The 15468-nt window shown below is 34.1% G+C and overlaps 1 protein-coding gene across 3 annotated transcripts in view; it reads left to right on the forward strand.

Moving 5' to 3' along the window:
* Window positions 1-15468, forward strand: part of LOC149564648 (ARM repeat superfamily protein) — a 311869-nt gene that overhangs the window by 153781 nt on the left and 142620 nt on the right. For all 3 annotated transcript variants that reach the window (XM_089818208.1, XM_089818211.1, XM_089818209.1), the window contains 2 exons: window positions 9533-9619; window positions 9950-10051. In XM_089818208.1, the coding sequence (XP_089674334.1) occupies window positions 9533-9619; window positions 9950-10051 (189 nt within the window). The remainder of the gene's footprint in view (window positions 1-9532; window positions 9620-9949; window positions 10052-15468) is intronic.

Consider the following 15468-nt stretch of genomic DNA (forward strand, 5'->3'; position numbering starts at 1 on the left):
CTTTGTAAATCTAAAATTAATCTCCAACAATACCATTATCCAACTTATTGACTATATAAGTATCAATCTTGACTATCCCAAAAAGGGGACATTACAATTGGTATTAGAGCTATGATCTTGCCATCTTATAGGGTAAATACAATTGTAAACATTTTAGTCAATTAAAGATCAGACTATTGAATACAAGTAATAATGAAGCTTAGAAACATGATTTAACAAATGGTGAATATACATTTTTATATGGAAGTGCTGTATGTTGATCTGGGGGAGGCAATTTAAATCCTCTCAAGATAGGTGAACTCCAAGATGTGTAAAGGACATGATTTCCAATGCCTTGAGGAAAGATTCCAAGATGGGTATGAACATGCAGTCCCAATGCCTTGAGGGAGCCTACTTGTAGATGAGTGTCACACACCTAGTGACATTGAAATTCCCATCTCTTAAGGAGGACATTTAAGAAGCAAAAAGTACTATAGCTTAATATGCTAACTATTGAATTTATTAGGTGTGCATAGTAAACTACACTAATCTTTGACCACAAACAACCATTGTATATGAGACAATCGTCAAAGAGACCATTAAGCGAATTATTAACTGCAACAAGAGGACATTAAAACTATGAAGATCAATCATACTATATCTTTCAATAATAAAGTGATCAATTAAATTATGCTTAGAATCATCATGAAATCTATCAATCATCTCATGTCATTCAATCAAGTTCGAATTAATAATACGAAGTCAAACCACTTGCTAGATACACTCATCAATTTATCACGTAGACTCTTGGTTTGTCAAATTCCATCTAGAAATTGAACAAGTTGTATGACAATATCTAAGGGTTCATTAAGATCTAATGAATCAAATGAAAATCACAATTGCTCGAGGAAAAGCAATTTCAAAACCGGAGGACTGTAATAACCCCCTAATAGTGGAATCTAATGTTAAATCTTAATTGACATTCCTATTTATAATTGATTGAAATGATATGTATGTAATAGCTAATTGATATATACATCGAACATATTGACTCATGATAATTGTCAATATATAATAAAAAATTAGTTACCAAATAAATATAAATAATCAATGTTTATTAGACAACAATTAAATAAATAATATTAAATAAATACTCGCATATAAATTAATTATAAATAATCTCTAAAAAATATAATATTAATAATCAAATTTAATATTATACATTCTCTAAATAATTACTAAAGTCAACTAACGATGATGAATTACTATTAAATTATGTTACCTAAATGCATTGGCGGACTTGCCAACTAAGTGACAATATCATTCAAGTGATACATTGCGACACACAAACAATATATAAATCCAATGCGAGTCTGATAAGACACTGAAAAATATGTGGAAAGAGCACACCAAAACAGTTACTAAATACCTTCCCTTGATAGGCAAAGGACTTGGAAGGATTGTAATAAAAAGGCAATAAAAAATTATAAAAGCATTTGAAAGATTTTGAAGGGAAATCAGACCAAATATCATACACGTTGGTAGGTACACATAGGGAAGGAAGATATAAAAAGTTGATATCTCACACATGGCCATCGAGGTGACATATGGATTATAACTACCTCACCATGCAACGACTCTTCCACGTGAACATTGCTAAGAAGTTTAAGAAAACATTTCCCAGCGAGCCATCTCATGTGCCACGGGAGCAAGGAGGACCCACGTCAACATGGATCTTGAAAAGCCCAGGGAATATCCCTTATCCCACACCAAGATCTAATTAAGGATACTAGGGGGAATGGAAGCCATATGAAGAGCAAGAGATATAGAGTTCACCCATACAACTAGCCGACATATCATTAATAATATATGTTTAAATGTCAACATATGAGGAAGGACTTAACAAGATATAAAGACATTGCATGCACCGTGGAGGGTATAAGGGACCCACCACCAAGGTAATTAGAACTATGTTAATAGTTATTTAATAATTTCAATTGTTAGTAATATTATGACTTTCTAATACTGCCACTAAGAATTTAAGTATAATTATAAATATTGAATACGATTAGTTATAAGTAAAAATGTCACTTGAACATTAAGAACAGAAGAATTACATTTTAATGAGGAAAGAGACAATATTACACAATTATGATTATTATGAATAACTGGTTATTCCCAATATCATTATTATTGAGTATTTAATGGGAGTAGTCTAAGATGCAATCAAGGAATAGCTTGAGTAAATTCCAACCAATGGATGATTCCCAATAGACGGTGGGGGTTAGTGCTCGGTTAATTTTCATAAAACGGACTTGGACCTGTAATCTTTGAGAGAACACCTATTGAGGATTGGTGTCTAAGCAACTTGATTACATATGAAGTCTCCTTCTTAACCTAAAATTAATCTTCAACAATATCATTATCCAAATTATTTGATGGATTGATTTTTTTAAAGAACTGAAATACAATGCTGAAATCTGAAAAGAAAACTACTGTAGCTGATAAAATTGAAGTGTTGAGAATGAAAAATCGTCAATCCCTAAGATAGAGCCCAACTTTTCTTATATACTAATTGTTGTCTTGCATTTGTTATCACAAACTGTCAGTAACAGTACAAAACTTTTTTCAAGCTAGTTTTGCGTTTCTCTAAGTTGAATTTGGTATTCAATTGCTCAAGGTTGATCAATCGATCAAATTTCAATTTGTATATCAAATCATTTTACTAAAGGTTTTCGTCAAGTCTTTTTGTTTTGCTTTTTGTCAAGCCTTTGCTTGACTTTTGAGGCCTTCATCATCCTTTTGTTTGCTTTTGAGTTTGCATATGTTGGTTTTTAGTCCTTTGGTCTTGCTCATGTCATGTCTTTTGGTTTCCCCTTCGATTTGGTCTAATCTAGAGCGTAATCGGAGTTGTCAATCAAGAGATATGGCCATTTCAGTGCCTCAAAAGTGGACCTTTTTTATGCAACAACACGAAATAAAAAATATCATGTTATATTTTTCAATTTGACATTCACTTTTTGAAAAATATAACTTAAATTCACTTTATGTTATGTTTTTAAGTTACTTTATCATCTAAATTTTCACTTAAAGTAACTATAGTGCACTTTATGTTATAATTTTTTTTATTGATGAATAGTCATTTTCTATTAAAAAAAATACTAAGAAAACAATTCACAAAAAAGGGGTCGGGGGATACAAGATCACCCTGCGAAGGAGTTCACACGGCCTTAACCGGACTTAACAACACGGCCTCAGCCGGAAACAACCATTCATAAAAAAAGAAGAAAAAGAAACCTCAAGCTGCCAAGGCAGTGGCAGCCGAAGGAGGAGGATCATCTTTGTTAGGAAATCCCCACGTATCAGTGGGATTGTGGGGCGAACTGGGAACAGTCCAGCTGTCATCTGCAACAGCAAGATCAGGGGCAGCCTCCACATCCTTGACCTCTAGTCGCGGAGGAGAAATCGCCAAAGCCAGGCAAGGAAATTTCCTAGAATGCCCCCGCCGAGCCCCAAGAGGCGGAGTCGGGGACCAACTAGAACCACCGCGGGGTGGGGAAGCAAAGCGGCGCCTCCATCCACCATCACCACCACTGGGAAAGCGGTGGTGGGAAGCTTGGGAGCGCGGCATGTGAGATTGGCGGCCTGAGGAGTGGCGGCGAGAACGGCGGCCACGAGGCGTAGAGGTATTAGCCGAGGCATCTGGAGGAACTCTGGCACTAGTACAAGAAACATTGCCCTAGTGATTTAACAATTCCTATAAGTGAGCAACTTCTAGGGCAACTTTATTAGTTTGCAGTTGGATCTGCATAATCACATTATTACAAATGCATGCTTTAGTGTACATAGCAATGTTAACATCCAAAAAGCTGTGGGTGAATAGAACAACATTTCTATCTTTCCACAAAGAAAACAAAATTTCCATCCTGAAGGTATGCCAAATTTGGATGAATTTCCGAGGAATTCTGGGTGAATCACCCAACAGGATCATGTGCCATGAAAATGGTTTCTCGCTTGAAAGGCTTGAAAAAATCATGAATCCAATGCCAATAATTTTAAGCACGCTTACAAAACCAGAAAATATGCAAAAAGGACTCAAGCTGACCACAAAAAGGGCATTTGGGATCAGGAACCCCAATGTGCTTGAGCCGAGGCCCCAGGAGAAGACCTTGGAAGGCAAGGCACCAAGCAAAGTGGGCAATCTTGGGTTCTATAAACTAGTGGGTTTTGGAAGGCAAGGCATCAAGCAAAGTGGGCAATCTTGGGCAATGTTATAATTTTAAGTTGAGTTACTTTTTGATTTTTCACTTAAAGTCACTATATAAACTATATATTTTCAATTTAATTTTTGATATTTCAATCAAAATCTCATTTAAATGTTACTTTTTAAATGATATTTATGTGTTTTATTTTTAAATATGATATATAAATAGTGTTTATGCCCCATTAAGTAACATTTTTATGAAATTAGGTTGATTAAATAACTTTAAGTTATCAAAAGTGGACCTTTTATATGCAATTATATGTAAAATTCATCAAAAGTGGACATTTTACATGTTACTGCATATAAAGTTCAACTTGAAAACATAAGTGGACCATTTTGATATCATTACATCAAAAGGTGACTTTTTGTGTCATTGCATCATAAAAGTGAGAAACAACTTAAAATATGCATTGCATCCCAAAAGGTCCGATTTTGACCATATGCATATTTTAAAATGTGTTATGCACTCCACAAGGTCCGATTTTCTTTGTTGAGAGTTTTTAAAATATGCAAGTCACTCCAAAAGGTAGCATATTTCAAAACATGCATATCATTCCAAAAGGTCCGATTTTGGAAGAACGCATGCATTTGCTCTCCAAGAACCTGATTTTGCATATTGTGAGAGATTTACTTGATGGTTTTGCATGAGACCTTCTGCAATAGGGTCGATTTTGTTTGGCAATGTATTTTCTAATATAAAAAATGGATTTATCTTGCCAAAAAACATTTTTTCAAACTCCTTCCAAGGGCATGTTTTTGGAAAAATCTTCAAATAAATCTATTTAGAGTGATTTAAATCGTGTTTTTGCAAGGAAAAGAGGCATTGTGACATCTTCAATCATTCCAATACATCTTGGCTCTCATTTTTGCAATTATAAGCCAAAAACGAATTCATTTTATGCGTTTATGAATCACGTTTTTGCTAAAAACGCCCAAAAAATTGGGGCTTTTATTCACTTTTTTGCATTTGGGAGTCACGTTTTTGCATTTTGATCCATGTATATGCATTTGGAGAAGTTGTTTTTGCATTCACAAGTCAAAAGTGACTTTAAAACATGCATTTTTTGACCACGTTTTTGCTAAAACGGCCCATATTTTTGCATTAAAAAGTCATGTTTTTGTTCAAAAATCTTAAAAAATGACTTTGAAGCCCATACATTTGGATCAAGAGGGGTTGTTTTTGAGTTTCAATGCATGCTATTGTCTTTGGAGACCATGTATTTGGCATTTTTATGTCAAATTCGACCCTTCATTGCTCATTAATATTTTTTGAATGCAAGTACAGGAAAAGTCAAATTATTGTTTGAGAATCCGGATTTTGAGGAGAATTGGTCTTCAAACTCTATGTTTCTTGCTATTTTGGCTCTTTGATCTCCAAGTAAGTGGATTTTTTCAAATTTGCTCATTAATTTATGCTTATCTTGCTATTTCCATGCATATTATGGCTTGTTATTGCACACTTGTCCATATATCTGCCATAAAAAGTGCATTTTGCCTTTAAAATTGAAGAAATGGTTCATTTTCATGTTTTTGGTTTTTCCCAAAACTCCAAATTCGAAATTGCATATTGAAATGCTTTGCATCTTGACATGTTTGAGTCACTTTCCAAAGGTATGTTGTTTTTTTGGTTTGTGCTTGCTTTTCGGTTTTCTCCACTTTGGAGAAGTCACAAGTTCATTCCCAAGAACTTGTTCTTGCTTCACTTCATGCGAAAACATCATCACATTCCATTTCCATCTTTCATGTCGCAACACTTCGCATCTCATCCGACAAATGGGATTATATGTTTTCCATCTCATTCACCATCCGCACATGCATGTAATCTCATTTTTTGCTTGCATTTTCTGTCATCTCACTTACCCATCCATTCGCACGACACGATTACATGAAATGCCTTACGTGTAATTGCTTCTCGAAGGTCCGATTCTGATTAAAAGTCACTTTTTGAAAAGTCAAATAGATGTCATTTTCATCTTCTACGTACTTTGACTTCACCTTTTCACCAAAGATGACTATAAAGTTCATTATCCCTCTTCCATTTTCCATTTCCATCTCTCCATATGCATTCATGTCTCCATGAGCAAATACATAGTTTTCCATGTTTTTGCATCTTTCCATGCTTTCCATCTCATCCGTCATTTGCAGTTACATGTAAAAGCTCATCTTTCATCCGCCTTCGCATTCCATTTCATCCTTCATCCTTTGTTACATGTAATCATTTTTCATGCAATAACGTCTTGAAAACCCTAAGTTACATTTTGGAAATCAGCAATCTCCATTTGCATGCATTCCCATGCGCTAAGCACTTTACTTCGGAAAAAGACAAGAAAAGAGGTAAAGGTGCTGATGGAAAGTTCCGAATTTACATCTGGACACCATCGAGAAAGTTTTGAAAGTGTCAGAGACTCTAGTTTGTGCTGATCTACAAAGGAGAATTCATGACAACTTGAGCGAGAAAAGCTGGATCACATCAAGTTTTCAAATGACAATGGACAATTCATTGAAGTTAGAGGTTATCAAAAGACGCAACACCATGGTTATCAAGGTGAAGGCAGCGGTACAAAGTACAAGAACTTCCGATCCTGTTATCATTCGGGATAGCATCGCCAAGTACATGGCCCTTCAGGACAATCCTTAGGATTGTTTCCTTCTTTTTCGTCTTCTTCTTCTTCTTCTTCTTCTTCTTCTTTCATGTTTGTAATTGGAGAGGATGTATTACATCAAAATGTGTAATTACATGTAATGCAGGTTACATTTGCATAAAAGATGTAATGCGAGTTGCATGTGCAGTTGCATGTAACCCTATATTTTCTTTTTAATTAGACTAGTCAAAGTTGGTTGAGTTGCTCCCACTTTTTCCTCCACCTTTTTCTCAACTCCTGTGCCTATATAATGGAGTGCCCCCTCATTGTAAAAATCATCTTTTGTTCTATGCAAGAAAACTTTGCTACATTTGTGCAAGTATAACTTTGATTGTGTAGTATGAATTTGGGAGAAAAGTGAATAAAAGAAGCAATTGAATTCGAAGCTTTGTCTGGAAGCAATTGTGATAGAGCAAATTAGAAGCTTTGGCTGTAATTTGTGCCTATTGTCTTTGATTCATGTTATTATTATGTGTTCAATAATAAAGCATAGTGATTTAAGAAGCAATTGGAGCCAAAACTTTGACTGGGAGCGGTTGTGGAGATATATAGCTAGAGGTCTTGTCTATAGCTTATATTTCTTTCTTAATTTGCAAAATAGTTAAATTATTATTACTTTTAGGAGTCTTTGTGCGCTAAATGTAAAGCTTAGAGCCAAACTGATACATTTTCAGCTAGCCTTTTAGTTAGTGAAGGTTTATCGGTATCACTATTTCCAGCTCTTGATAGAAGTGTAGTTAGAGATTCACTTTGCCCATTAGTGGATTCTTTCTTGAAAGATAAGAAGAAAGGATATTGGTAACACACATTTTATAAAATCTCTCGACTTCTTGCTTACCTTGAGTTGATCCAAGGAATGGTGAGAAGGGGGAGCCTTTCCTTTAAGGTAGTAGAGACTCTTTCTCACACGTTTTGGCTGGTCATCCTATTTTGCGACTGGATTTTTACCCAAAACTGTTGGTTGCAAAATATCCACAAAGATTACCATGTTTCCAATCTTTAGGCACCAGGTGATGTGGTTGCAATTGCTTGCAAGCTAATAAGTTTTGTATCATGATTTTTCCTTTAGTGTGCGGAGATGCCGATACATGAACTTTCAACTACTATCAAAACTACTTAATCATGAGCTTGTAGCTACTTTTGGGTCTGTTACCTCCCTAATGGATGTGTGGCATGCGAGATCCATTCCACTATGAAATAGAGAGAAGTGCACTCTTGTGAACTATGACTCTTTAGGAAAGCTTTGAGTTGTACAGTTAAGCCAAGTGTCCTAATCCGCCATCACTATTGTCTCTGTTAACATAAGATTTAGATATTTTGTTTTCTGGGAAAAGCAATTGACTTCTGTAGCATTAATGCATTACATAATACTTTACTTCTAGATTGTGCTTAGCAAATGCAACGAGTTGATGCGTACAGGATGCAGGGCTCATCTTTTGAAAAAAACACAGGCTGCTGATCCTTGCTTTGTTGTTTTCGGGGGTTTCCACACATCACTCTTGTGCATCTCGATGGAAAAAACATTCATGGCCTTTTGAAGTGTTGTGCCAACATACTTGGGGATCTTTTCTTCAAACAACAGTTCCCTAACGAACGAAGTATGCTGCGAACCTAAGGCATGAAGCTTCACTTCCTCGTCAAAGTAAATGATATGGCTTAGATAAGTGTTGAAGCCTTAAAATAAATATTTATTCTACTCCAGCTTAGATCGCAGTAGTTTATGTCTACAATTACCAAAGGCTGGTCGCTGTATCCAACATTGGTTTACTATCCATATGTACTTGGTCATAGTTGAAGTTCGTTCTGATGATATTGTGCTTTATGCATATTTGAGGATTGGTAATAAGGTAATATCTCTTGAATATGTTGCATGTTAGTTATATTCCATCAATCAATATTTTTGTTTACATTTTAATCCTTTAATGTAAAACAACGAGTGAACATTTGGTGTTATTGCTGGGAGGCTGCTCAAGTGGTGAAGGTAGCCCAAGAGGAAGAGTTGTTGGCTAGCTAGCATCTTTAGTGACTTGGCCTACAATCTTCTTTGACATCCAAACTTTTGACATCTAGGGTTGTCTTCTCATCCTCTCCCCTCTTAGTAATAATTTCTTCAAATTTTTTGTGTACAATTCCCCAATTTTGATTGTGTCGTTTGGAAGAGACTTTTTTGGGTGGCTGATGTTGTTGGCGAAGAATAAAATAATATTTTGTAGTCAGCCATGTAATAAATAGTTGAGTTTTGTAATTGTGGTGTTAGTCCTTGACCATGTTGTTAGTTGTCAGTTGGTGGTTACCAATGGTTGGTAGCCTTAACCAACATCAGTCTACTATTTATATGTGCTCGTGCATAGTTGGGGTCTGCTTTGTTTATACTATGCTTATTTCATATGTTAGAACTGGTACTAAAGCTAATCGTTAGAATATGTTGGCAGTTAATTATATTCATAGGTTCTGGAATCAATATTTCCATTTACTATATCATTTTGTAAAGCAAAAGATCAAGTGAGCACTTGTTCAATTGAACTTGATGTTATTGTAAAAACTCTGGGAATATTAGGTAGCTCTGGATGAATGATTGTTTTCAGGAAGGAAATTTTGAAGTATTGGTGGGTTTATTTTTATATTTTGTTTCGTTATGTCCTTGCAGGCATTTTCCCAGGCATTTACAAGCTGTAAGCCAAATTCAAGCATGAAACTTGCATGCCTATCTTCGGTTGAAGAGATGCTTTTACATGTAAGTTTCTTCTTGCTTATGAATGCATATTTTTGCTCAAAATTTGTACCATATGTTCTATCTTTGCTTTATATTGTGGTTGAAAGTTAATTCTTACTGAATGAATTGAATGTAATGAGGTTGTAACTAGAGATCAATCTCATTCTATAGTTCTTAGAGAAAAGGCACTTTTTGACATTATTTATTCTTAACTTTTAAACACATTCTTGTTATCTGTTTCTGTCTGTCACTAGTTACATTTATGCTTGGAGTGCATCTATCAGGTGCTGTTCATACACATCTTATTGCTTTATGGCTGAATGAGGAAGTCATGGTTACCTTTTGATGCAGGATGTGAAAGATGCTACTCTCGAAGTGTTTCAAAGGGAATGGATCCGTTTACTTCCAAAACTATTATGGGAGTTGAAACATGACAACCCTGATTCATCAAGGGTATGTGATTTTTTAATGAAAGACAATAGATATGAAAAATATACACATCTTTAAAATGTTAAATATTGACATGCAGCACAACCAGATGGCAGGAAAATACTGGGTTTGGAAAGTTATTATAATATTGAGCAAGCAAAAAAGAAAATGCGAAGAGAAGTACTTAGTAGGAATATGCTTTATAAAATGTTGAACAATGATAGAATGATAGGAGATTAGCACTTGATGAAGTAGACATGCTACTAAGCTGAACATAGTGTTCCTAAAGTTTTTTGTGAGGGCAACATGTGAGGTGCAAGATTGGTAGACTTTTTTTGGATTTGGGACAGGCAATGTTTTTTTCAAATAAAATTATTTTGCAAATATTCTAGAGGTATAAATATGTACAAATGAAATAATATATAAATATGAAATTACTTAAGTCAGTTACCAACACTAAACATTACTCAAGTCCTTATTAATTATCTAAGGATACATCATTCAAAGAGAATGTTTCTCAAACTTGGTCACACTGCTTGGACAACTATTTATTAGAGTGGCTAATGTACAACCTCGGACATGGAGAAAGATAACAATGTTTACATACAAAGAGCCCAAACAAAGACTAAAGTTATTAAGGTGAAGACATAACGTCTACCACCTTTAATATCACTCATGCATTTGGTCAACTTGCAAGGAAATAATATTATATATATCAATAGTGGTTTGAATTAAATGGATATTACATTGGACCAGAAAACAATTATTCATAACAGTAAAAGTGGAAGGATAAAGTATTAACAAAGAAAATAAATATGTATAATAAAACAGGACACATTCATGGTTTTTAGCATTCAGCATTTAATATAAATTGCTTCTCAGGATAAATGGACACTTGATCTAATATACACATACAATTCTATTACCTTGAAACAATGGGAAAAATAAGAAAAATAAATATTAATGGAGAGGCTGCACAAAATAATAGTAATTGGGAATATAAAAGAAACCTTGGAAAATACAAGTATCTTTCTGCAAAGTCTATTAAAAGGGAGCCATGTGAGGTAAGAAAAAAAGGTTATGTTTTATAATTAAGTTCAATTATGATATTCTATTCCAAAACGTTATATACAATTATTTTGATGTATAATGAAAACTTTATATTAATTCATTTAGAAAATGAAGTATCAAATGATACTGAATTTTAAAACACACACAGACATAGACACACACACACACACATGCACATGCATACACACACACTTTGAGCTCTCCTTATATAACAATATAATGTGTCATTGAATATACAAGGATTATGTAAATGTAATTAGCATATAATGGAATTAACAATTAATGTTATAAAAGAATATACTTATGTGTGTATAATGGAATAAACGATTTAACAGATACTATATCATGATCCAAGTATAACTTGATGGAGCTCATTCGTTGTGAATATCATGATACAATCGAAGTATAACTTGGTTGAAGACATTTGTTGTGAATGCCATTATACGATCCAAGTATAACTTGGTGGAGGGCATTTGTTATGAATGTCATGGTATGATCCAAGTACACTTGGTGAAGGGCATTTTGTATGAATGTCATAATATAATCCAAGCATCCTTGGTGGAGAACATTCTATATGAATGTTGTAACACAATCCGAGCCACACTTGGTGGAGAACACTTGTTACAAATGTTAAGCTCAAGAAATTAGAGAGAGATTCAATAACTTCTTAGGATCCATATAATAAATACATGACACATGCAATTAAGGATATAATAATTTTCTTTTGCTGTGGTCTTACCAATTAGTTTTGCAATTATTATGTCCTCATCTAACCCTAATAGTGGGGACATTATAGTTACAATCATATAGTGTATTTGTCCTTGTGAGTGATAAGATTTAGGATCTTTGATAGACAAAACAATTACAATGAAATGGAACTCTTGTACTATAGAAAGGCAGAGTATGTCTTCAAATGATGATGATCTCTTACTGATTTGATTCAGTATCTTCCTTTTGTAATTTGCTGAGAATCTGAACTGTATGCTGAATGTGATTTGAATGCTGTATGTTACTGCAAGTTAGATTTCTGTATAATATACTAGAAATAATAATATAATACTTGCAGATCACTGGATCCTGTGATGCCGTTGATTGATGACTTTCCCCAGCGATCTGCTCCCTTTAATATGTAGGCGGAGAGTCATGACCCCCGTAGAGTCATGACTCTACATGGCCACAGGCCATGTAGAGTCATGCCTCTTCGGTGGCATGGCTAACTGCCAATTAGTTAATACAGACTAACTAAAGTAATGAGCCCGATATCAATACAAATGAACAAGCCCGATAACAGTACAAATTAACAATCCCGATAACTCATATATTAAAGTGCCAATACAAACAGTGATTTCCTTATTGCTTTAATATGCAGTTAATCATACTGCCGATAGGTAATGTTTTGCAAAAATATATTAGTCTAGACACACACACACACGCGCGCACACACACACACACACACACACACACACACACATGCATATATATTTAACATAAGCAGTAACATTATATTTGTTAAACAGAAACACAGATTAGTACATTAGATAAACATTAATTTCTTCTTCTGATGCTAAAACATCAACACTCCCTCTTTAGCAAGGGAGAAGATATACACCATTGGAGTACTACAATAAATCTGTAAAAGTTAGATAACAAAAATCATCATGTTATCATCAAGTTATGAATACTATCACAATGTACATTATAATCTCTAATCATCTGAAACAGTATCATAAAAAATATTTCCTATGATCTCTACTTGCACTTAAGCAATGTCTAGAGATGTCCATAGTGAATATATAAAATTTCATGATCTCTAATTGCACTTAGGCAATGTCTAGAGATGTCTATGAAAATTTGTTACTCATGATCTCTACTTGCACTTGAGCAATGTGTAGAGATGTCCATGAAAACAGGTCTATTATTTACAAAATTGTCACCTTGTAAATAATTACCTTATGAATAAATATGTCCATGAAAGATGTCACCTTTCATTACATATATGATGCTACTAAACAACACAATAGAAGCATAAACTCACATGAATTAAATTTTAATTTAATATTCAATATTACAAATTAATCATACCAAGTTTTTCTTGGAAGTATTTCAACTTCACTTTAGCAAGAGGCCTGGTAAAGATATCAACTATTTGCTCATTAGTACAGATGTACTCTAGTTGAATGATTCCTCAATTCACCATATCTCGAATGTAGTAAAAATGAATTTCAATATGTTTGGAGCGATTGTGGAAGACTGGATTGGTTGAAAGCTTGATGCAACTTTGATTATCACAATGAATCACAGTGGGCTTCAAAGGTCTTTTAAACAAATCTGCTAAGAACTTCCGTAGCCATACCACTTCTCTAGCACCTAAAGAAGATGCAATATATTTTGCTTCGGTGGAACTTAATGCAACTGAAGTCTGTTTTCTGTTGGACCAAGAAACCATACCAGATCCTAGACTGAAGCAATATCCACAAGTACTCTTCTGTTCAATAGAACTGTCTGCCCAATTAGAATCTAAATATCCATGAAGTTCAATGTTGACTTTATCATATCTGATTCCCATTCCAATAGTACCCTTAAGATATCTCACAATGTACTTAGTTGCATGTAGATTTATCTTCTTTGGTGCACACATAAATTGACTTAATGTGTTAGTAGTATAGCATATGTCTGGATGAGTATTAACCAAATATGTTAAAGAATCAATAATTTGTCTATAGTAAGTAGAATTTGTAGGTTCAGATTTTATCATATCATCCTTCAATTTGTGAAGATTTACTTCCATAGGTGTAACTGTTGGTTTGTATTCCATCATTCCGAATTTTGTTAGGATGTCGACTGCATATTTTCCTTGATTTAGAAGAATGTAGCTATTCTGTTGCCAGACTTCTAATCCAAGAAGTCTTTCATTTCAAATTCTGTAGTGAGTTCTTGTTTGCATTTCTTTATGAGATGGTCATCACTTGTTATCAATAAATCATCAACATATAACACAAGAATAATCATATCATCATCATCATTTCAAATATAAGTTAGGATCAGCTTCATTTTTGGAATATTCTAATTTTAGTAGATAGTTGGCTATCCTTTCATACCAAGCTCTGGGAGCTTGTTTGAGACCATAAAATGCTTTCTTCAATTTACAAACATGAGTTTTGTTGTCATGAGTACTGAATCCTTCCGTTTGCTCAATATAGACTTCTTCTTCAATCTTGCCATTAAGAAACGCTGTTTTGACATCCATTTGTTTTATCTTCCATCCCTTGGATGTTGCAATCACCAAAATGGTTCTGATTGAAGTATATCTAGCAACTGGAGCAAATGTTTCTTCATAATCAATACCTTCTTTCTAAGAGAAACGCTACGCTACAAATTTGGCTTTGTATTTTTCAATGCTGCCATCATATGCATGTTTAATTTTGAACAACCATTTGGAAGAAACGACTGATTTGTTCTTAGGTCTTGGTACAACATCCCATACTTCATTTTTTAATATAGAGTTATATTCTTCAATCATTGCTTCTTTCCAAGACTGATTTGAAAGTGCTTCTTTAACATTAGAAGATTCTGTTTTTATAAGTTCAGTTAACAAAACAACATAACATGATTGATTTCTTGTTCTTTTGCTCTCCCGAATCACTTCATTTGGTTCAATCTGATTTTCTTCTATCATTTTCATAGCCCAAAGTTGCCTCTTTTTATTATTGACATTTTCAGAATCTTCATGATTAGATATGGAGGAAGAAGATCGTTCAATGTTATTTTTCCTTTCAGTTTCTGTTTGTTGATTTTCATCTATTCCAGGAATAGATTCAGAAATGGATTCATCATTGTTTCTAGAAATATTAGAGGCAATATCTTCTTCAAATTTTACATCTCTGCTAATCTCAATTGTCCTTTGACCTAGAATGAAGACTCTGTACCCTTTTGTAGTTTCACTATATCCAATAAATATCCCCTTTTTCTTGGAAGGTTCCATTTTTGTTCTTTTCTCTTTAGGAATATGAATATAAATAGGACATCCAAATATTCTTAGATGACTTAAGTCAAGTTTAATGCCTGTGAATACTTCCTCTGGAGTGGTGTTCTCTAATACTGAGTGTGGACATCGATTTTGAATGTAGACTATAGTATTAGATGCTTCAGCCCAAAAAGAACAATGAAGATTTTGATCGTGCATCATTGCTCTGGTAGGTTGAACAATTGATCTATTTTTACTTTCAGCAGTTCCATTTTGTTGAGGATTATAAGGTACAAAAAACTCCCTCTTAATCGCAAAAGCAATGCAAAAGTTCTTAAAAATATCAGAGATGTATTCACCTCCATTGTCTAACCATAGAGTTTTAATTTTCTGTCCTGACTAATTT

The sequence above is a fragment of the Cupressus sempervirens genome, chromosome 3 (assembly GCF_028749045.1).
Source record: "Cupressus sempervirens isolate cs-2001-9-10 chromosome 3, ASM2874904v1, whole genome shotgun sequence".
Taxonomy (NCBI): domain Eukaryota; kingdom Viridiplantae; phylum Streptophyta; class Pinopsida; order Cupressales; family Cupressaceae; genus Cupressus; species Cupressus sempervirens.